The sequence below is a fragment of the Bidens hawaiensis genome, unplaced genomic scaffold (assembly GCF_021521415.1).
Source record: "Bidens hawaiensis isolate Kalapana, Puna unplaced genomic scaffold, B.hawaiensis_p1.1 tig00004283_1, whole genome shotgun sequence".
NCBI classification, from domain to species: domain Eukaryota; kingdom Viridiplantae; phylum Streptophyta; class Magnoliopsida; order Asterales; family Asteraceae; genus Bidens; species Bidens hawaiensis.
In genome coordinates, this window is record NW_027491258.1 from 1,564,283 (window position 1) to 1,589,201 (window position 24,919).

A 24,919-nucleotide genomic window follows, 5' to 3' on the forward strand; every position below is an offset into this window, starting at 1 on the left:
TGGGAAGATGGTTTAGGCTCGCCGGGCCTTAACAAGCCTTGTGTATTTTTAAGTTCTAACTCTTTTGAATTTGTATGTATTAGTTTCACTCTGCATAACCAAGTTCGAGCCGAGCTTAGGCTCATATTTCTAAAAAATATATAAAAATAATTAAAGTTTATATGTATTAGGAAAGGAGCTCGAAATGCGCCGAGCTAGAGACAAGTCGAGCTTGGGCTTGGCTTGTTCACACCAATATCTAATATGAGACACTAACTTACCTCATGACCATGTAATTTGGAAAGAATTTCCTGGCACATGTCGTTCAAATCTCGAAGATACAAGTCCTTCATAGCTTTTATCTGTAATCAGTAAAAAAAATCCATGTCATTCAAAAGATGTGTAATAATACATTTTTCCACTTTAGTCGCATAATGCTATTCAAATGGAACAGCAATGACTGCAAAAACCTAATATACACGAGCATGGAAACACAAGCATGATTATTGATTACAAGCAAAAAACTTGTATACACTTTAAACTCTTGATATTTGAATGATATTTTCAGTACCATTTTTTGGTAATCACATAGATATTATTTTAATAATCCGAGCGAGAAATAAAAGAAACAAAAGCAAAGTTTGGTTTAGAATAACAGAGCTTAATTTTGGTCAAACCAAAAGCAAATAGAGATGTTAGGTGCTTTCACTGCTTTAAAAACAATGTAAGATAACAATAACACATGACACCTTTAGATACACGCCCTCTTGCCATTCTTCACCATATAGATACAGGTTCTTCATAGTTTTTATCTGTAATCGAAAGAGAAATAAAAAACAAGGTTATAGTGCCTATAATTGGAAAAAGAAAATATGTGATTCTCATCTAGTTGTTTATCATTTTAATTCATAAATTCAATGGTATTCAAATGCAGCATTATTAATTGCAAAAAAAATATCTATGTATAAATATAAGAATGGCAACACAAGCAGGATCACACACAAAAAACCTACATCCGCTCATGACATTGTATCGGTAACGATTCACCTTTTAATGATTTTGTTCAAGTTAAAAGCAATGTATAAATCTCAGGTGCTATAAAAGAAGTGCAAGATAATATAAAGCACCTTTTTATACACTTCCTCTTGCCAATCTCCGCCATTTGTTGACGAATTATTTAAAGCACCAGAGTTTGGAGGCATGGAATTATGTAATCTGGTATCGATACTCAGCATCATGAAGCATATCTTCCGTGCATATTCAGACTGCAAACCAAATCACATGATTTTAGACCCATTGTGTATGACAAACATGATATCACCTTGTTAGTTTTAATCATTATGTTCACAGGTTATGAAACGGGTCAGCTGCAACCCTTGGTATTTTACTGCTGTTAAAGCTTTTAAACCTAGGGTAATTTTGTAATAGGTAAGGTAAACAGCTGGTGTGTCAAGTTGTTGTATTAGGATAAGTTAAAACAATGAAGGTTAGCATGTCTAGGAAGATAAGGTTGTAATTTGCAACTAGTTGTGCAAGTTGTTTTAGATTATGCAGTTTTTATGTTTATGTTTTAGTATAAATAGGTGGCTAAAGTGTCTTGTAAAAGTGTGGTGGTTTAATCCCTTTAATACAAAAATAGTTTTGTGACTTTGATTGCCAACACACCTGCCCAAAAAGGCAATAACCAAAAGCTACAAAACCATTAAATAATATAAAGAACAAGACATACCTCGCTTGTGGCAGCAATATAAATCTCCTCCTCGACCCTCTCAGCTATTTTCTTAAGTTCCTGTAGTCTCTCATATTCGGTGAATGGAAGATGCCTCTTCAAGGTATTCATTCTACATATAATAAACATTTAGCAAATGACATTATTATACAACATGCAAGTGTAGAGAATAAGTCACACCAAGTAATTGACACTCAAGCAGTTCAGCATAACCATAGCTTTTTTAGGACAAAAAACAAATACGAAATTATTAAAATAAAATAAAAAACCATATAAGCGCATACATCTTGTTCACGACCCTTTGTCGTTGCAGTTGAGCTTGTGCCCTGAGTAGACATCCAATTACTTGTATGATGAATTGATGATCGATTTTAAAACATTTTAGCTTAAAAACGACAAACTTTACTCGCATGGTACTAATATTTATCAATATGAAGTATTCAATTTATCAATTTTAATTCAAGTGTCAAGTATTCAAAGGCTTCCAACACCAAAAAAATATACAAATATCAATACATTGGGCATCTCCTACCATCTAATTCTCACCCATGGGGGTGCAAACGAGGCGATTCTATAAAAAGCTCGAAACAAGCTGAGCCCGGGCCTCAAACAAAGCTCGTTTATTTATCGAGCCCAAGCTCGAGCCTTGTGCATTTTTAAGTTTACCTCTTAATCCTCTTTTGGATTTGCATGCATTAATTTTACATTACACAACCAAGCTCGAGCTCGTTTAATGTTTTCTCAAAAAAATATATAGAAATAATTAAAAAGTATATGAATTATTTAATGGATAGTAAACGAGTCAAACCATAGCTTGAAAAAACAACTCACGAGCCGAGCTCAAGCCTAGTCGATTGAAATGAAGATCATATGAGTTTCGCAATTAAAGAATAGACGACGAAAATTGAAAACAGAAAATTGGTCCTTGTAAAACTATGAGTATGATTGCAAGTATCGCTATACATACATATTACATACATACCAGATGCAAATGTTGGGTTTTGGTGCACGAAGCGATACAACGTAGTAGTCTCCGTCCCTCACAAACCCCCAAAAAGTATTCAAAGCAAACGATCGAATAAATATTTTTATTGCTTTTTAGTTTTCACAAATATATCAATTTCATACTCTTTCAAATAACTTCAAAGTTCAAACTTCTTTTTTTAATGTTTGAGCTATGATTTTTTCAAAATAAATTTTTAAGTGTAGATTTTGTGTTTATTTATTTTATTTTTTCGAAGCATTTACATATTTCCCCTTCCTAACATCCTTAATTATATATTTCCGTCACATATTTTGGTTGTGTAATGTAAAATTTTTATGTAAAAATAATTTTTTTTTATTTCCGTTCAAAAAGTCCTTTTTTTAGAAATCTGCAATTTACCTCCATGGAATATATCGTCGCTGGATGGAATAACCACTAAAAACGAAATTGCGCATTATGCACGTCTGTGATATTTTGGCGGGGCAGTCTGTGCCATTCCCGTCAGTTGACCGTTAGTTGACTAACCAAAAAGGTTGAAATGATCATTTTACCCCTGAGCCTATAATTAAATCTAAAATTTCTTTCAAATGGTGTAGCGGCCGGGGTTCGAACCCCCGACCTTTGGTTTAACACAAACAAAACTTACCGTTTGAATTAAACAAGTGTTTGTTTATACTTATACTATATGAAATATATATACTATATGAACTAAACAAGTGTTTGTTTAAACTTACCATTTTTCCATATCTTTATCCTCAAAATCACCATATATATCATCATAATCATCATATTTTTAAACTTTTCGCCCGAAAACAACTAAACGGACCGTTTTTTAGTAAATTTTTCGCCCGAAAACAACGAAACGCGCCGTTTTTTAGTAAACTTTTCGCCCGAAAACAACCAAACGGCCGTTTTTAGTAACTTTTCGCCCGAAAACAACGAACGAGCCGTTTTTAGTAAACTATTCGCCCGAAAATAACCAATCGGGCCGTTTTTTAGTAAATTTTTCGCCCGAAAACAACAAACGAGCTGTTTTTTAGTAAAATTTCCGCCCGAAAACAAACAAACAAACCCCAAACCCGAGCCCGAACACACAATGACACACAAACATTCTTTTATATATATTACACAAACACAATACATAAACACATATATCAAAACACAATACATAAACACATATATAAAAACACCCGAATTATAAACTTCAGGATTTTACATATAAAGTGTCGACCCCGAACACTACGGAAGGCGAAGCGGGTCCAGATTCCACCTTCTTCGAAAGGCTAAACGGGCTTCCTCGGTGAACGTAACAACGAAACGAATATAGATTCTCCGATTCGGAGATTCAATCCAATCGGGACTCAAAAAAGAGCCCGATTTAACCTAATAACAAAGACCATAGCCATTGTGAAGAGAAAGGTACGACGGTGGTGGTGTCGGCGTCGGTGATGGCGGCGTTGGTGATGGTGTAGCGGGTGGCGTCGGCGTCGGCTCGTGTCGGACGGAAGTTGAGAAGGTAATGGTGTTGGTGATCGATGCCGGTGATCGGTGATGGTGATGGTGTTGGTGTCATCGGAGGTGGAGGTATGTATGTGTGTATATATATATATATAGAAAGTGTGGAGAAAGGGGATGAAGTTAATAAGAGTAAGGAAAGAAGGAAGAAGGGGTGGAGAAAGGGGGAAAGAGTATGGAGGAAGGATGAAGAAAATAATACCCGGTGATCGGACTGCCATTTTTCCCGCCAAGCTGGTTTTTCCAAGGTTTTAAAAAAAATAACAAACAGAATGGCATAGACTGACCGCCAACTTTTTATTTGTAAAAAGACCAAAACACCCTCCATCTCAACGGTCATTAACAAAATTATGTAACGTAATGGCACAGACTGCCCCGCCAAAATATCACAGACGTGCATAATGCGCAATTTCGTTTTCAGTGGTTATTCCATCCAACGACGATATATTCCAGGGAGGCAAATTGCATATTCTCTCTTTTTTTTCAAATAACTTCAAACTTTCATTCTCGTTTCAAATAACCTTAAACTTTGTTATTTTGGTTATTTTCGTTTCAAAAATATTTCTTTTTTATTTTTAGAGTAAAGTGCCAAAATTGGAAAGCTCAATAGTCTAGTTGTAAAAAATAAAAATTTTGGACGAAAGTTACAAATGTGATCAAACCTAAGGGACGATTTTAGCACTTTACTCTTATTTTTAAGTAAACTGTCATTTCCTTTCACGTGGTTTTGTCACTTTTGTTAATGCCGTCCAAAAAGATATATTTTTTATTTTGCTACTTTCGTCCTCATAGTTTCTAAAAGTAGTCATGTACGTCTAATTCACTAACTCCGTTAGTCATATCCTTATAAGTTAGTGTTAAGCAGTGTTGTAAAAATCGGGTTCGAAGTCTTTGGAATCGGCGATTACTCGGTCCTCGGACCTTCACCTTGGCGACTTTTTCCACTGCGGTCATTGTACTCAGCCAAGGTCAAACTTGGTCAAGACGACTCGGTGCTACTCGGCCTTACTCGAGCCTTATGCTTACACACACACACTTGTGTTATTATTCATTCATGTAGAATAAAACCAAACAACCCCTTCATTTGTGCAGGTCGACATGCTGTAACCCATATCTTCCTTCCTCACAACACTATCCCTGGAAGGCTGGCTGGCTAGTGATTTCTTTATTTCTTTGCTTGCCGGAAATGACACTTTCGTCAGGGATGATTAAAAGTAACTAAACTAACGGTGTGTTCCAGAGTCTCATTTAATGAGAGGAGGGGGAGGCTGGAAAGAGAAAATATTAAAATATCATGTTCCGGAGATTTTTTAAGGAGATAATGGGAGGGGAAAGGAGGAAAAATACTAGAAAATTTAAACATATATTCATCCTTCAAAATGGAGAGATTAGGAGAAAAAATATTATCAATTACTCTCAAAATTAATTTTTTAGTTTTACTTAAAGGGTATAATAGTAAAAACTATAACTTTCTTTTATTTTTTCTCAACTCGGGAACACATGAAATATGTAAATTCCTTGATTTTTCTTTCCTTCTCGTTAAACTCGGGAACACAAAAAAAAAAAAAACTTTCCGTCTCATTTCTTTTCACTCCTAATTTTCTCCCCCCCCCCCCCTCGTTAAATGAAACTTAGAACACAGTGTAAAACTTGGCATTATTTTAAGAAAATCTGTTTAAATAATTTAAATCAGAATTGGGTCTTTGGACTAGATAAAAATGGTTGTTGCTAATTTTATTATTTTAATTATTATTATTATTATTATTATTATTATTGTTGTTGTTACTTTTATTAATAATAATATAATAATAATGGGTCAAGTTATTCTATAAAGGGGAATAAAAGTGAGAAGGATGAGAAAGATTTGTAGCCACATAAAAAATCCATTAAAAAATAAAAAAAATCATAACTCAAAATTTAATAAAAAACGAAAAAAAGTAAAAACACAAAAATGTTTCCACCGTCTTTCTCATTCTCATAAAACACACACACATGCACACACACAATGGTAAGTGAAAAAAATTGTGTTTTTTTGTTTATCATTGTGTTTATTTTCGTCATTGATTGTGTTTTTTTCCTTGACATTGTGTCTTTTTTCTTTATATTGTGTTATATTACTCAACATTGTGCTATATTTTGTTCGGCATTGTGTTATATTTTGCGATCTATTGTATCTTTTTATAGTTATAATCGTGTCTTTTGTTCATTTTCGTCATTGTGTCTTTTCGTCAATTTTTTGTATTTTTGTATTTTTTTTTGAACGGGTATGATGGCGGAAATATTTTAGTTAATTTAATTTTTTTGTTTTTATTTATATTTTGAGTTATTATTTTTTTATTATTATTTTGAATTTATTTTTAAGGAGTTTTTTGTGTGGTCATAAATGCTTCTTACACTTCTCATTTTTGTTTCCATTTATATTTTAATTTTACCATAATAATAATAACAACTATTATTACTATTATTATACCTAATAAAAAAAGAACTTTTCTTCGTTTCTTCATCGCTGGAGAAAATAAAGAAACCTTCTTGTGACCCATCCCAGGATGATGGCATGCGTCGGTGGTGGATGTGTGGTGGTCGTCGCCGTGCAACGATGGTGGTCGACAACATGTGACGATGGTGGGTGTTTGGTGGTGGTCGATGGTATGGAGGTGAAGAATAACGATGAATAAACGGAGAAGAAAATATATATCAGGGTAAAGGGCATATGTGTCCACTAAACCATTCTGCAACATTTTGGAGCTGAACCATTAAGAGGAGTGCTGAACCATTAAGATATGGTGTTTAAGTCAACAATTCAAGTTAGACCCTGGCCGAATGGTTCCATTCAGACCTAAAAAAACTAGGGTTGTCATTTTTATCCCCAACCCGAAACCCAACCTGAATAACTATTAACCCGTACCCGTACTCATGAAACCCGAATCTAACAAACCCGTGTACAACCCGAACTAATACGAGACGAGTACCAAGTACCTTTTAAGGGGTTTCAGGTAAACTCGAATAACCCGTTTGACTAAGTCGTCTATTCATTTCTTATAGCTTCCACCTTAGTCTATTTAATAATGACTATCTATGCCTATCCAAATGATGGGCATTGAACTACTCATAAGTGAAAAATGTAAAAAGAGAAAACAACAAGCAATTATGTTAGTTTTTAAAATTTCATGTTGTTCATAGAAAAACTTTTCATATAACATTTTGCTAGTTTTGAAATATATTTTTATTTCAAAACATTCATAGTTTTTTAATTGCTACTACAAATTAATGATCCGTGGATTAAGTAGTCGAAGTGTCAAACCTCAAAGACTTCATTTTAAAAAAGGGGGAGTTTTTGGGTTCAGGCACCACATCTGAAAAATATAAATAAAACATGTATTTTTCATATTAGTCGACTTCAAAAAATTCATGTATTTTTTAACAAACTAAAATAAAAAGGTTTAACAGGTTTTATTAAAAAAAAAAGAAACTAAAACTTAAAAAAAAAATTCATAACTTAACTCTTGCCATTTAAAATGGCAAGAGTGGCAAGAGTGAATAGTGTGGTAGAAAATGTGAAAAGACCCGTCAAATCTGTCAGCATATGCAGTAGTTCACTATTGCCATTTGAAATGACGGAAGTCCGTCAAAATTATAGGGGCATGCTAGTTCTTATTGAGTGACCCGCTAGTTACATTGGCGGATGGCATGGCAGTGGCTTCTGCCATTTGAAATGGAGGAACACAAGAAAATTGTTCTACTTCCTCCATTTCAGATAACGGAAGTCCAGATAATCGTCCATTGATCTCAGCCGACACAAAAGGCTGACACATTTTGCTATCATGTTGGGATCCGTCATTTGAAATGACGGATCACCTAGAAACCTTTAAATTTTTTTCTCTCCCGAAAACCATTTCACTCAAATGTTTTATGCCATTTTGAAAAAAATTTCCGTTAATAAGAAGTGGGGTGAAGGAAGGTGATACAGTCATCAATCATCATTGGTGAGGTATGTAAACCAACTTGTTTTTGGCTCAAACCCGTTATCCGACCCTGACTCCAGTGACATACTCATTTTGCCCCCCTTTGAAAATGTTTACATGTATGACATACTTTGGCTGATTTGACATCTTTTTGTTTATGGTAGATTGGTAGATGGAAATGGTATGGCATGATTCTCCAAACAATTCTGGCCCTAACAGGAAGATTTCTACAGATTCTATGAAATGGGCTGATTGGAAATAAATCATTTTATCCTAGTCAAAGAAAGGTGCTGATCATTTATGAAGAGGTGCATAAATCTTCCTGTGAAATGGGATGATGTTTTGTATATATACTATAGACAAGATGAGTTGAGCATAAGGCTCATGAACGCAATCTACTCTACGAGTTTCACTCATAAATCAAAGAAGTATGGAGTTAAAGGATAAGCATTTGATTCGATACTTTGAGGAATTTGCGATCCTTATGCCTTAAATTGCTTACATTGTTGGCATCAGGCCAAATATTTATCCTAAAATGAGGCAAACGATTCCTCAAGAGGCACAATCTCAACTTGGTAGCCTCTTAACAGTCATTAAGAGGCTACCTCTTAATGACTCATAGCCTCTTAATGGTTAAGAGGTTATAGTCTTAAGTCTTAATGGTTAATGCTACCTCTTAACCATTAAGAGGCTATGAGTCATTAAGAGGTGATCTTTTAATGACTGTTAAAAGGCTACCAAACAGCCCCTAGGTCTGTTATGATCAGATATATATCTGACTTAATTAGTTAATGGATTGTGACCTTGCCCATGAACGATTTAAACTGAGACACAATGATCACAACTCAGATTGATTCATTTAATTTTAGTTTTCAAATTTTAATCTTACACTTCCACCCCAACCGAACATAGCATTCTTGTTTGTAGCTTCACTGCTTAATAGGCTTTGCAAGGCTCATACTATATAGTGAACTTTTGTTCAATGGATTCTTATCTCACTTTTCTTAGAATTTTTCCTAATTTTTTTTTATTAAGGAAGACTCATATTTTGTTTGGTCATTGTGAAGAATAGTTTAGGAGGTCAATTATTAATTTACAACGGTCCAACAATGTATATTAATTCGGAAAGAAATAAACTTTTCAATGATAGCTAGGAAAACATCTTAATACTACTAAACTAACTAAAAAACTAAAAGCAAAACAACAAAAGATAGGTTAATTTGTTGAAGTTATTTTACAATATAATCAACCATTGGTTTGAATCAAAGCTTCGACAAGCTAAAGCAGCATGGACAATTGTGGCTCATGAGTTGTCCGTCCGCACTAAACGTTATTCAGATAGCTAGGAAAACATCTTTGGCAGTTTTTGCCAAAAGTAGATAACATTTGATTTCCACCACTATCACACAAAAAAAATTGTTTCCCAAGTAAACAATGGATAGTTCAAATATGTATCTACCTCAAGAATATTTGGAGGTCATCGTGAGGATCTTTTTGCTCAAACCATTATTCCAAAAAATTCATTTATTGCTTTTCTAATTATACGTACTGTCATACATTTTTACTCATCACACTTGTGAGAATTGAGATTATGAAGAGTAAGGTTTTTTCCAATAGATGTATTAATAATACACACATGATGCCCACAACTAGATTAAAATTATAATCATTACCTTGTTGAGTAGTAGACGTTTCTAACACATTATCACTTAACCCATCGTCTACCTCATGTCCATTTTTAGTATCTCCATTTGCAATAAAAATCATCACCAAGTAGCAATAAAAATCATCACTTAACAACATACACGCTTGCTACTCCATCAACAAAAAATTAAAAATAAGACACATTCTTCACCCACTTTCATTCTGTTACACAACTGCTGTCTCTGAAAATGAAGGTTTATGCTTTTTGTGAGTTGTTGTTCTCTTTGTGTTATTTTCTGATCTCTATCAATGGAGTTGAGGTTGCGGCATTGCGGTCGAGGCAGCCTTACCGGACAGGATATCACTTCCAGCCGTTAATTTAGGAACTGGATGAACGGTACAATTTAAAATCTTGTTTTTTGTACATGTTATATGTTTGTTATTGTGTGGATTAATGTGTTTTGTTTCATGATCTTCTTTTCACTACATGCCGTATTCATATGGATGGTGGCTGATGGTGCAGATCCGGATGGTAAATAGTAATATTCTTTCTCTTCAACTAGAATGGCAATTTGCCCTTTGTTAATGACCCATAAAATATTTTTTTTAAATCACTCACCAAAATGCCATCTTCGTTCCGGATCACCCGTACAATGGTACAAGATCAGGAATCGGTGAAATTGACCGTTCCTAGTTGTTGCAAAAATCGTTCTGTTGAACAATTTTGCTGTTTGGGATCGGTAACTAATGAAGTGACTGAAAATTTATAACTAAATAATTTTTAAATGTTTGAAAGTATTTTTCTTCTATTACTTTGTCCTTTTTTAATACTTTTATTATACTCTTTTTCACTTCTTCTATATTTTATAATTAAATAAATTGATTATGAGTTGAGTAACAAAAGAGTCAACAAGTTAATGATGTGATTAAACATGCGTCTGAAAGTGTTCAACCCACTTAATCCGTTTACATCACACAACACACAACACATTCAACTTATCATGTTACATAGGTTAATAGCTAGGTCTGCACAAAATGTTTGTAAGCTGTTGATCAAAACGACATATTTTTACGATATATTAAGTATATTATAATTGAATGCATTATAATCAAAATACGGATAATAATCTTTACTAACTTTTGTTTCATGATGTTAAGTATGTTCTCTTATTTCATGTCCAGCGGCGGACCTAGGAAATTCTTTCATGGGGGCGAAACTTTTTAATGGTCGCTTGGCTATCGCTATATAACAGTTTTTTTTTGTCGGGTTTGGATCGTGTCATGTCATATTAGAAAAAAGATGATCACCCTAAATTTTATATAATTAACAAAAGTATGTCAAACATCATAATCAGTGGCAAATAAAGACTTTTAACCGGATAGCATAACCTTTTTTAATAATAATAATAATAAATAGAGACTTCTAACCGGATAGCATAAACTTTTTTTATAAATATTAATATTAATAATAATAATAATACTAATAATAATAATATGTCTTTTATAAATGGGAGTAGATAGTGATAACGTAAAAGAATATATTAAATAAAAATTTGAATATTATAATATTAAAATAAATAAACTAAGAAAGAAAAAATAAATAAATAGAAAGGTAAAACTGGAGTAGAAAAGATAATTAATTTAAGTATTTTTAATTATAATATTTTAGAAGAGAATTTTTTGAAGCGGGGATTTGACAAGAAAAAGTATGTCGATGCACACATAACTGTTTCCTGTCATTGTTTTGAGTGGATATGGTTAAATAGACGGGAAAAAAAACACAAACTAACATAAAATAAACAACTAAATGTACATGTCTCATCGTTTTCTTTACAACCTCTAACCTCATTGTAACTAGTGGCACACTGGAAGACTAGAGGGTCATATTATATGCTATTTATTTTTTAATGAACTAGTATATAATAAACTTCTATTTTTTTCCATGTCTAAATGTTTTAATGGAAATTAAATACTTGTGATAAAAGTTGAATAGTTTATACAATTAACTAATTAAGTAACAAAATAATATATTATAATGGTATATGTATACTTAATACTTATACCTGACTAAAAAGTTCATATTTTATTTCACTCTTAGTTGTTGGAAAGGAGAACGAAAAGAGTAGACTAAGCTTATATACCATATTATTTACTTTATTACAAAATATACATATCAATTTGAAAAGAAGAAAAACGGTTCAAATAAAAATTTAGTGTACTTTAGGGGTTTAAATAGCCAATTGTCTAAACCAAAAGTCATCAAATGCTAACTTGTGTCATTTTCCTATATCATCTTTATCTTCATTTTGTTCCCTGTAACAAGAATGCTCTCATCTTTCACCATGGCTATACAAAATAATTCCTTTAATACTTATTTCTCTTTTTCTAGTGGTTTCAAAAGCTTAAAGAGGGTGATTACAAAATTTCATGGTGGGCGCTCGAGATTTTCACATATGTCTTAACACTATTTTTTTTTAATCTAAGGTGGGCAGCTGCCCCCCATCCTCAAGCTTTAGGTCCGCCCCTGCTCATGTCCCGTAAATCATCCTATAATTATGTTTAACATGTCATAGTATTCATGTTATTTAACTGCTTATATATTAATTGTTTTAGACATGCCGTGGTATGTTATACATCTCACCAAGCAGGCTGCACTTAATTGTGTTAAGCATGCCATGTTGTGTAACCGGACCCTCTTAATAAACATGTTTGTTTTGATTCTAAAAAAAATACTACATTTAGTTTGAACATGGCGTGTTCAACTTTATTAGTCCTGTTAAATGTGTCGTGTCAATCTTGGCTCATTTAACACAATACCACATGTTTGTGGGTCATGGATTAACGTAAGTAAATCAAAATGATACTTCTTTAACACATGAGAGTAAGTAAATCAAAATGATACTTCTTTAACACATGAGAGGGGCCGAATCTTTATAAACATTAATAAGCTAAATATTTTGAACTTATACTTACAGCAACCATAAGCTTTAGGCTTAAAGTGTATATTGAGAAATATTCCAAGGACCTAACTTGCCAACCATAAGCTTGGCAAGTAGGGATGAGATCGGTACAGTACCGGTACCGATATCGAAAATACCGATACCGCATTTGAAGAAAAATAGGAACCGAATACCGTACCGCATACATCGGTTCGGTACCGGTACGCTATCGGTATTGGCCGGTATTTCGGTAATTTACCGCTTAGATACCACTTTAGCATTTTTGCCCTTTTTTTAGCATTTAACTAGTCCAAAGTAGTTTTTTATTTTTTTTTACCTACACAAAAAAAGGTTTTTAGTTGATTCAATGCTGGAAATAACTTCAAATTATTATATATCATTGCTTATCATTAATACACTCAACTTTTTAAACCTGTTGTGATAAAATGGAAATCACAAAGAGACATGGTTTTTTTTATAAAATACTTACAAAACCATAACCTTGTTTCTTGGTCTGCACAAAAGTAATATTTTGTATCAATGGTTATGAAGACGCAATATTCGGTTTGAATGACACATTAAAAAATTACGACTCGTAAATAAATAATGGTGTTAAGTAATTCATAGTTTCATACCAAACATAGATTGTTCTTTGGTGTGAAATATAGATTGCTTAAAATTCACCTAAAATAGATAAACATAATCAGTGATATTTTCAAAAGTTGAAAAGGATCCCCTAAAAAATATCTAGATTTATCTTATATAAATTCGGTACCAATACCAATTTTTACCACAAAGTACCGGTACCAAATTTAAGAAAAAAGAATGCCGATACCGGTACCGATACCGAATTTATGAAAAAAGTGCCGATATCGGTACCGCTTACGATCGGTCGGTACGGTTTTGGTACTCGGGAAAAAATCTCATCCCAGTTGGCAAGTGTCTCTTGGTGCAACATATTTCGATTTTGGCACTACAAGTTTCGTTATGACGCTTCAGATCGATTCTTTTGCGCAGGAATTTTCACCACCTTTATAAATTGGTGCAAGAAATTAATGTTGCTGCATGTGGCCTCACATGGCCACATCAAGTTGCAGTCTCAAGTCAAATCGCGATCTTCAAGAGAATGTAATGCATCACATTGGATCTGTTGTATCGTGACACACGTGGAAGCTTATGATTGGCTGAAACAATTTATCAACTAAAAGAAAGAAAATTTAGATAAGACTTTTGTAAAATAAAAAAAGTAAAGGCCAGTTTGTTAAACTTGCCAGTCAAAATAACCATTTTGATTATTTTTTTCTGAAGTATTTGTGAGTTGTGACATCTGGTTTGTTATTTATATTGAAGGACCAGTACATTACAAAGGAGTCTTACAACATATTCTATCAATACAACCCAAACGGTCCACTATTTGGTAATATTGCATGGGGTCATGCAATATCTTATGACCTTATAAACTGGGTGCATCTTAATGTGGCTCTTATACCCGACAAGCCGTACGATATCAACGGCTGCTTCTCTGGGTCCATCACCATTCTTCGAACTGGTGAACCTGTGATTCTATACACTGGTTTTGATGCCAATTTTCATCAAGTGCAAAACTTGGCAGTTCCCAGAAACAAGAAACAAGTCAGACCCGCTACTAAATGAATGGGTGTAAATCGCCACTTAACCCTATTCTGACTCCTCCAGATTGAGTTAACCCAGGAGCTTTTAGAGATCCTTCAACGGGCTGGGTGGGTGAGGATGGAGAGTGGAGGGTTGTAGTTGGTGCTAATATTAGTAAGCAAGGGTCAGCAACCCTCTACAAAACTAAAGATAGAGTTGGGTGATGTCCCCTAGCCTATTTCTCTCTACCAAGACAGACATGCCGGAATGTCCTGACTTTTATCCTGCTCTTGTTAATGGGACGAACGGGCTTGATGCATCAGTCCAGGGGAAGAACGTAAAGCATGTTTTCAAAGCCAGTTTTAATCAACGTGACTATTATGTACTGGGAAAGTATGACCCCAAAGGCGACCGGTATGACATTGGTGTTGACTCTATGGACAATAGGTCGTTACGGTATGACTATGGACGGTTTTATGCCTCCAGGTCATTTTATGATGATGCGAAGAAGAGAAGGGTCTTATGGTCATGGGTCAATGAAGGTGATACGAAGTCAGATGCTGTCAGTAAAGGTTGGTCCGGCCTTCAGGTAATTTAGACTTGAATTTTATCATGTGAAATTGTAAACACACTATATATTTAATTAATATCGTGCTTTCAGACGATTCCCAGGAGCATCTGGCTCAGTGATAAAGGAGATCAGCTGGTGCAGTGGCCCGTCAAGGAGATTGAAAAACTACGGACCAAAAAAGTGCAGTTCAGCAATAAAAAACTCAAGGGTGGATCCATGATTGAAATCTCTGAAATCACAGCTTCTCGGGTGACTAAATCTAATCTTTTATTAGTTAACCCGTATCAATAATATAGATCTAAGGGGATTAATTCAGTTAATTGACTTCAAAGGTCAAACAAAAATGTTTTACAAATCAAACATAAATAATTAAATATAGGTATAGTTACTTATTATATTATCACTAGATTATTCAGCTTATCTACAAATTGCAAATTGCCACCATCGGGCATTATGTTTTGAATTGTTGTACATTGTTTTAGGAAAGATCTTTTTGTTGTAGAATTTTGAGAAAATTTTAAATCCACCTGCTCTAGGCATAATTTATACACATACTATAGTTTTTGAGTAAAATTTTATAATTGTTTGGATTAAGCATAGACACAAAAGAGGCATTGCATTATGGATTTTGGACCAAAATCGTTTAATCTGTAGGATTAAAAATCTTGTATGTGGCATTAAGTAGTATTCTTTGTGAATCTTCATGTCAGATAATTTTTGGGCTTTCAAAGTGACATTATTTTCAGTATTATGTTTTATACTAACCCTCAAAACAAAGTGGCTAGACTACGTTTACAGTTACAGTTTAATTTGTTGATCATGATATTAAGGTAGCTTAATGTCTAATGATGTGAAAGATTCATACCCTAAAAGCGAAGGTTAGTCGTGTCTAGAGGTGGCCTCATACATGGAAAATAAAATAAATGAACAAGCCAAATCTTTTTTGTTCTAAGGTTTTGATTATTATCGCATGGGTTGTTGCATCTCTCGAGGAATGCTTTGATCAATTTGTTGCCAAAGAGTGGCTTGATATTAAGTTAAGTTACTAGATTATACTTATTGCATATTGATTATGCTTTTTGATATTTTATGAAATGCATTAAACTTAAAATATGACAATGATAAAACTTAAATACGTGGCAGGTTGTTAAGTTTCAGATTCACGACTTGCATATGCATCTGTGAAGATTAATCCAAAAGATGCTGTCAAGGTATTTTGTTTCCTAATTACTAGATATTATTATTACTTTTTTTAGTTATCTGTTTGCTTCGTAAGTACTAATATCTGATTTGATATTTATTTTATATAAATTATAGGTATCCAAAGGAAATCAGTATCACAGTGCCACATCCAGAGAAATAGCAATATATCGATCTTAATTGCATACTTCTAAGATAGGTCAGTATATTGTTGTAAATTATACAAGAAAACAATATGAAGTAAATATAAGAACTAAAAATGTGTCAACATGAAGGAATCATGGAATTTAACCTCGGGGCCCATTAGCTTGAATGGGAACCGACCAATCATTTACTTGGTTTACGAACCATCGCTAATGGTGGCTCTGAGTTCACTTGGTTTGAAATGAAAATAAAAGTTTATTGTGAATACTTGCAATTTATAATATTGATAAAAATTCATGACTAAAGGTTTGAAATTCAACTTATGTTCTTGGTTTTATAAATTTGGGTCTAAACTGTCTTTAGCGGATATCGTTTTAGGATATGTGCAGTATGTGTAACTTGCAAGTTGTCAAAGATATATGAAAGTTAGATATTAAAGTAGGCTGGTGACTGGCCAGGCATGTTGGTTGGTTTTAGGCTAATACTGAAACTTTGGTTTTTGAGTTTTTAATTTTTTTTAAAAATGCTACGTTTGGTTTGGATCCGTTTTAGGCTAAAGCCAAACCATATACCTAAACTTTGGTTTAGGAGTTTTTGAAAACTTTTCAGTTCGGTTTGGATCGGTTTTTGGTTAAAACCGAAACTCTGGTTTTGAAGTTTTTGAATTTTTGAAAAGTGTTTCTGTTTGGATCGGTTTAGGTTAAACCGAACCAAAAACCGAAACTTTGGTTTTTGAGCTTTTTAAAACTGTTCAGGTTTTCTGGTTGTCAGTTGAGCTTAAAAGTATTGGGTGTAAATCATTTTGCTAATTTATAACTAATTGATTATTAAAAATTTGGGGAGTTACAGTTTTATTAAATTCTTATAAATTACTTCAGAATAAAAAAAATGCGTACATTCAGTTTGGTTTTTTCGGTTTCTATTACATGCAAAACCAAAACCGAACCGTAAGTGTGGTTTCTACAAAAACATTAAACCAAACCGTCAATTTTTATTTTGGTTACGGATGGATTTTTATGGCTTTATGGACACCTGTAACTTGATTGCATGTGTATGGGATTCAAGAACAATGATGAAGGACCATATAGTTGTAGAGATCTGTAGGCTGTCGTCTACACCTTAAATGGAAATGCATCTTACTTAATATGGCTAAAAGCTTCTATTTTTTGGATATGTGGATACAACACAATTTAGCTCATTTTGGGTTCTCCAATGTCCATATGTATAACTCTAATTTTAGTTATTATTACACTTTGCATGTGTCCATCGTGCAGAAATTATAAGGTACCTGTATTTTTCATTCACAAGGGCAACATGTATTTATTGAGCCGCTTATCGTTTTAGCTTTATTTTTGCAGCCTCAGTATGAAAAGGTTGCTAGGCTTTTTAATGGAGCCAGTGGGGACTATATTTATGACACGAGTAGATTGTGCGAATTGAATGTGACATTCTTATTGTTTTATGGGTTAGCAACCAATTCATCTTTTAATCATGTTTGGCAACACAGGTAAATACTGAGCTCTGCGATCAATTCTCTGTTAGTTTCTACCAGACACTATAATGGGTCCACTTTCTAAGTTCGTTGGTGGTGGATGGGATGGAAAAGATGAAAAAAGTGACGTTCGCCCTATTGATGATGGAAGAACCGCTAAGCGTTTGCTTAAATGGATTAATTAAAAATTAGAAAGGTATGATTGTTTGAGATATAAATATTATATTAAAACGGGAAATAAAGGTTATTAATTGATACATCTGCTTGATTTGTAGTTTGTTTATAATATAGCTCATATAACCTTGAAGACGAGAAGCTTGAAGATGATCACCTTCATTCAAACATCTCAGACCCTGGACATGTTTGTTAAAGATATATTTACAATTTGAAGTTACATTTTGTAAGAGTTATTAACCCTTTTTTTTGTGAGGTAGATTGCAACCTGTTATTCATTAAAGTCTACATAAGTCAAACTTTGAAATATAAATACATTTGCTGTTCATTAAAGTCAACATGGGTCAAAGTCAAACTTTGAAATCTAAATACATGCTTTGCCATACGATCCCATGACACAAAAATGAGTTAAAATCAAGGCTACAAATAAAATGAAAAATTAAGATTTGACTTGGTCTCAATAAAACTTCAAAAGCTAAAATTTTCTCATGCAGGTCAAATGGGCTGGGTCGGGCCAACCAACAAACACTTTTTATTTGTTTTTTTAAATATTATAAATAATCAACTTATTAAATACGCTTGCAAAGCTATATTATTACAATAACAGTCTAAAATTTTTATGTATAAAGCAATTAATCGGTTGACCCGTTTTCTTTTTGATTAAATCATTTAGTATATCCCATTTGACCCGTTAGACATAAAACAAAAACAAAAATCTGCCCGTTTTCCCACCAAAATTCCCGTAAAATCTCATTTTTTTTTGTTTTTTATGAATTTTTTAAATTATCAACTTGTTAAATACGACTGCAAAGCTAAATTATTACAATAACAGTGTAAAAATTTTTATGTCGTAATGCTTCTTTGGTTGTGCATAATGCTTCTTTTGATTGTACATGAAATATAGATTTTCTTTAATTACAGCCGAGGTTGTAGCAGGTTCAGCTGCATGGCTTGGTAGAGGACTTTCGTGTGTTTATGCTCAGAGTTGAGAAGATGATTTCATGGAAAGTTAAGAAAAAGATCCGTCTAATGAGTTTCAGTAAATTTCATGTTTTGTTTTGTTTTTTAAGATTTAGCATTGATTATTTATGTTCCGATGACGTGGAGGTCTGTTATAACAGTGCTGGTGGGTTTATAACACTGGAGAACTTATTGTATTTCAGTACATGTAATGGCTTTTGATATATTTATTTGGTGTTAATTTTTATTTTTGATACATAAATCATTTCAAGATATTTTTAGATATCAGGAAGGTGATAGGTTCATGTAAGAATATCCTTGTAGCTGGTGTTAATATCACATTCACACTTATTTAGATGTTGCACCTTGAAGCAGGTTCCAGCTTGCTTTTGTGAGTATTTTGCAGTAATTTTAATTATTTGTATTACAATCAAGTTCTTGATGGTATTTGGATTTGGGTTGTTTCAATCTTAGATTTTTTGTAGTGGTTGATTAGTTGATCCTCATCAAATATTAATGGTCATAGTTGCAGATGCTTTGAGAACAATCGAATATGGGCTAAAGAGTTGATTTGAATGTCGGCTTAGTCTTTAAGCTATGTTTTTTTTTCTAGGTACCTACTTTTCTTTTCATTCGTGTTCTTGAATTCCTTTCATCATTCGCCGTTTACTTGACTACTACCCAGTTAATTTAGTACGGTTGAAGAATCGAATCACCTGTCGGCTTACTACTTAAGGTATGATTATTCGGTATCTAATTTATTGGTGTTTTTGGCTTAAACATTTTGATTATATGCTTATGTTAGGAATTCATTAGGTTTTTTTCATAAGTTGTTTGAATGTCAGGAGGCTATACCAATCCAGATAACATTCAGATTAATAGTTAACTCCAGATATTATCTCGGCCTCCACTTTAAAAGTTCGGGTCGTGATCAAACCTTTATTGATAGCATGATAGTATCCGGACCTAAACTGTCCCAATACTATCAATACTAATTTGATAAATGAACGAACAAATATTTTGTTCATTTAAATAAATGAACGAACACGATGAGTTTTTAGAAATTGTTTTTTATTCAGATTTTGAACTAATGGCCGGCAAAAGAATAGAATGTTTGGTGAACCTTTCAACGGAAAGTTCGTTTATGTTTATTTAATAAGTGAGCAAACATTAACTAAATTTTTAGTTCGTTTGATTAAAAATTTGTTCTTCTGTTTAAGTTCAAGTTCGTTTAACACATATAACTATTAAGTTTTATAGTTTTTAAAATACACAGATAGATGTTTTTCTATTCATTCAATGAACCGAACATTCGGTGAAACGTGAAGACAGAATTGCAAAATGATTAAAAACAAAAACTTAAATAAGCCCGCGTAACACGCGGGCTAAAAGCTAGTACATATATATATATATATATATATATATATATATATATATAGAGAGATAGATAAAGGATAAAATACGAAAATCCTTTATCGTACAATAGGTACGCAATAGGTACGCGATATTCTCAGACGTCCATCTTCAATAACCATAAAATCACAATTACGCGAGCCGGCCTCCGTCAACCTCTTCTCCCGTCGATTCCGTCCATCTTCACCATCGCCGTTCAACGATTCCGTCTACCATCCACCTTCGCGACCACCATCTTCTTCCGACACAACCATCAATCGTTGCTCACATGTCAGTTGAAAAAATTGACCAATTGAAATTGAAATTGTTGAACTAATTGATCAATTAAACTTTGAAATTGGTCCAATTAATCATCAATTTGAAGTTTCAATTAATCAATTTTGAGTTTTGCAGAAACCCAGTTGCAGGCGTTCCATATTTTGTTCCTACGATCGAATCAATGATCAAATTAACGGTCGATTGACGATTGTTTGATGATTATGAGATTATATGAAGTGATTTCAGTGTTCAATTTCATGTTTACAGGTGTTTAATTTTTTTTTTGTTAGTTTTAGAAGTTCTGAACATCCAGAACTTCCTAGAACTTCTAAACTTTTTTGAACACCCAGAACTTATTAAAACTTTTAAACTTTTTTGAACACTCAGAGCTTCTTAAAACTTCTAAACTTAAACTTTATCACAACTTATAAACTTTATTGAACATGCAGAACTTCTTAGAACGTATTAGAACTTCTTAGAACTTCTAAACTTTTTTGAACACCCAGAACTTCTAAACTTTATCAGAACTTCTAAACTTTTTTTAACAACCTGAACTTCTTAGAACGTATTAGAACGTTTAAAGATGTTCATTGTTTTTTGAACACCCAGAACTTCATTGAACGTATTAGAACGTTTAAAGATGCTCTTTTTTTGGTCAGAACGTTTAAAGGTCTTCAGTTTTGTTTCAGAACGTTTAAACATAATATTTTGAACCCTAATCAGAGCTCGATTGAGTGCGTTATTTCTGCAATTCCATAATCGATTGATGATTCTAAAGCCTCTTACACATCAATTCGATTGATTAAATCATCAATTTTGGTGTTTATTTTGGTCAGAACGTTTAAACTTTGAGCAGAACGTTTAAACATGAACCCTAATCATAGCTCAATTAAGTGTGTTAATTTGTATTTTCATAATCGGTTGATGATTCTAAAGCCACTTACACATCAATTCGATTGATTAAATCATCAATTTTTGATCAATTTGAAGATTTTTAATGTTCAGGGACGTTCTATTTCAATTTTGGTTTTTGACTTTAGAGATTTCATACTTTAAGCTATGATTAGAGTTTAGAAATTGGATTAGATTGAGCGACAAGTTCCGAATTTGGATCAGAGTTGATTTGTAATCGACGAATTTTGATCGCGAACTGCTGTTGGGTTATTTACGAAATTGCCACCGCGCGTTTTTTAATCAAACGCTCTAGAATGTCGCGTACCTAATGTATGATAAGCCATTATTGTACGTTAACTCACCCCTATATATATATATATATAGAGAGAGAGAGAGAGAGAGAGAGTTTGAATCAAATACAAATGAAATTAACGTGTTAAACGTGAGAATCAAGTAGAGTAATTATATATACAAGTAGAGTAATTATGTAATTACTCTACTTGTATATATAATTACTCTACTTGATTCTCACATTTAGCACATTAATTTCATTTGTACATTAACCTTCCCTATATATTTAATGTATTTGTAATTCGTGATTATGGTATCTAAGTTGAACATGATGAATCAATAACTTACAACACCTTTTGATGTACTTTTTCTTGCCACATCTGGTTTCGGTTGGCTAGATCTGAAGGCCGGCATTAGGTTTTGGGGCCTAACGAAGTTGGCATATATGGTTTCCGGTGTTCGAGAACCATTAAATGTTTACACTCGATTGGTTCGGTTGGTTTTGCGAACCATGGTAATGACCGAAAGGAGGGAATGGTTGGTTCGGGTTATTTCAAAGATTCACTTTTGTATGTTTTTTTGAAGAAATTGGTGTATAGTTTGTATGAAATGGAGATGAAGTTGGAGGAGAAGAAGTATATATATATATATATATGTATATTGTTTTATTTAATTTGTTTTTCTAGTTGAAGACCGTTTGCAACGATCAAATGATTTAAATAATAATATAAAGAGGTGACGAAAACTCAACCCCCCCCCCCCCTTCACGCCTGTTGTCAACAAGGGGGGTGTTCTCTTGAAAAATCGCCCCCATCATCCACTACGGATAGCCTTAATCACCCCCCCCCCCCTCTCTCTATTTTAAATGTGTATCATTTCTATGATTACTCTACTTGATTCTCACATTTAGCACATTAATTTCATTTGTACATTAACCTTCCCTATATATTTAATGTATTTGTAATTCGTGATTATGGTATCTAAGTTGAACATGATGAATCAATAACTTACAACACCTTTTGATGTACTTTTTCTTGCCACATCTGGTTTCGGTTGGCTAGATCTGAAGGCCGGCATTAGGTTTTGGGGCCTAACGAAGTTGGCATATATGGTTTCCGGTGTTCGAGAACCATTAAATGTTTACACTCGATTGGTTCGGTTGGTTTTGCGAACCATGGTAATGACCGAAAGGAGGGAATGGTTGGTTCGGGTTATTTCAAAGATTCACTTTTGTATGTTTTTTTGAAGAAATTGGTGTATAGTTTGTATGAAATGGAGATGAAGTTGGAGGAGAAGAAGTATATATATATATATGTATGTATATTGTTTTATTTAATTTGTTTTTCTAGTTGAAGACCGTTTGCAACGATCAAATGATTTAAATAATAATATAAAGAGGTGACGAAAACTCAACCCCCCCCCCCTTCACGCCTGTTGTCAACAAGGGGGGTGTTCTCTTGAAAAATCGCCCCCATCATCCACTACGGATAGCCTTAATCACCCCCCCCCCCCTCTCTCTATTTTAAATGTGTATCATTTCTATGATTTAAATGAAAACTCTTCTTCAAATAGTGTACATGTCACTTTCAAATGAAAATATTTTTTGCAATACTCACCATGTCTAGTCGAATAATTCAAAGAGAAAACAAGACTGATCACTAAACAAATATCTTTATTGTAAGAAAACTTGTACCGAAACTATTTTATCAATTCATATGTAAAACAGACCGACCACCATCCTTTTATGATTAGAGAACAATCACAACAATTTGTTAAAGCATTGCAACTCTTTATTAAGGGGCACAACCGTTGGTGGTTATTCAATTAGATAAGCAAGACAACCCTCAACAAAAGCTTAATCACCAGTACCTCAATTAATGCTGATAATTGTATGTTAACACTCAGTTACCACTGATCACACTTACCACCGCTCGCGGTTGCTATTGTTCACAACTACCACCGATGATCAATAGCAACTTATTAACGATAATCATCTCCTATACTTGTTGCAAGGATAGCATAACTTCAAAGGAAGGTTACAAGATTAAGCAACTTTCCCAAAATAGCATACAATAAGTGACGAATCTTGAACAAATAATCTGGGTGGGCGGACTCAATACATAGATATATTCAGAAAAAGTGCACTACTTAGCGAATAAACTGGCCGGCCTGGCCCATGGAAAGAACGTACCCTTCAAGGTGTCCATTCTACACAAAATAACGCAAATAGTTGACAGTAATTATAGGTGGAAAGCATCATTTTATAAAAAAACAAGTAAAAAGAATACTATAAGTGCACACATCTTGGATATTATCGTTTCTCATGAATCTGCGTGCAGTTGATCCCTCCAATCATCCGATTCCATGCTGGTGTCACCTATGAGCTGGTTCTGTCGAACACTAGACATGTTTGGAATGTTCTGCAAGCTTGAACTTGGACCAGCACCACTTGCCATGGTGGATTGGTGTAAGCTACTGACAGGTGACGATTCAAACGATAAACTAGAAGAGCCTTGCATTCCGGTTGAACCAATGTTATTGTGCATGCTCTGTGACACCGCTTGTTGAATATTATTACACATTAATAGGAAGATGCGAAAAAATATAAGTTTTAGTTAACATATGCAAACGTAAAACCAGGGAAGATAACATCTATACTTGTTGCCATGGTACCACAACTTCAAACGAGATTAAGCAGCTCTCCAAGATATCATGTAATATAAAAGTTCTACTGTTGGGGCCCACTCACTGTATTTTGTGGTCGAGAGCGAGACCGTCTATTTGCATTGATGATATGAATAATCTGCTTCTCATAAGAAACCACATTGTCTTTATGATTAGCTAATATTCCATGCTTAGGGATTTGTAAAAATCGCATGAAACGCTCCAACATATTTTTAACTATTTTCAGCTGCGCATGGAACTCGTGTTTTGGTTGTTGAGGAAGAGAATCATACTGAACAACAAAATGTTTACATTAAGTTTATAAATAAACAATTGCCTTCGGCTGTATGCTTTTGCAAGATAATATTATTTTCATATATTATACCCAACTTAATTACCTGCTGCAATTTGGAAAGAGTTTTCTGGTGTATGACCTTCAGTTCTCGTAGGTACAAGTCCTTCATAGATTTTATCTGTATATAGAACGATAAAAA

General features: G+C 33.6%; 2 protein-coding genes and 1 pseudogene across 4 annotated transcripts in view; 1 reads left to right on the plus strand and 2 right to left on the minus strand.

Annotated features, from left to right (window-relative positions):
- Positions 1-24,919, minus strand: part of LOC143626231 (uncharacterized) — a 58,056-nt gene that overhangs the window by 24,987 nt on the left and 8,150 nt on the right. Inside the window, exon 5 of one of the 3 annotated variants that reach the window (XM_077096380.1) lies at positions 24,824-24,898. The exons of the other annotated variants lie outside the window; for them this stretch is intronic. Coding sequence (XP_076952495.1) covers positions 24,824-24,898 — 75 coding nt within the window. The remainder of the gene's footprint in view (positions 1-24,823; positions 24,899-24,919) is intronic. 3 annotated transcript variants of the gene reach the window in all.
- LOC143626235 (uncharacterized) lies at positions 28-2,019 on the minus strand. The gene is made up of 5 exons (XM_077096385.1): positions 1,993-2,019; positions 1,709-1,820; positions 1,107-1,244; positions 729-791; positions 28-341 (listed from the first exon to the last, which is right to left on the minus strand). The coding sequence occupies exons 2-5, from the start codon at positions 1,817-1,819 to the stop codon at positions 252-254; spliced, it is 402 nt and encodes a 133-aa protein (XP_076952500.1). The 5' UTR covers position 1,820; positions 1,993-2,019; the 3' UTR covers positions 28-251.
- On the plus strand, positions 10,063-15,341 carry LOC143626167 (beta-fructofuranosidase, insoluble isoenzyme CWINV1-like; annotated as a pseudogene).

Bases quoted from the DNA above. Each gene is read 5' to 3' on its own strand.
- LOC143626235 (XM_077096385.1), bottom strand. From the start codon at position 1,819: ATGAATACCTTGAAGAGGCATCTTCCATTCACCGAATATGAGAGACTA. The intron at 1,245-1,708 runs GTATGTCTTGTT...TTTGGTTTGCAG, and splicing joins ATATTGCTGCCACAAGCGAG to TCTGAATATGCACGGAAGAT. The intron at 342-728 runs GTGTCATGTGTT...TACTGATTACAG, and splicing joins AAGAGGGCGTGTATCTAAAG to ATAAAAGCTATGAAGGACTT.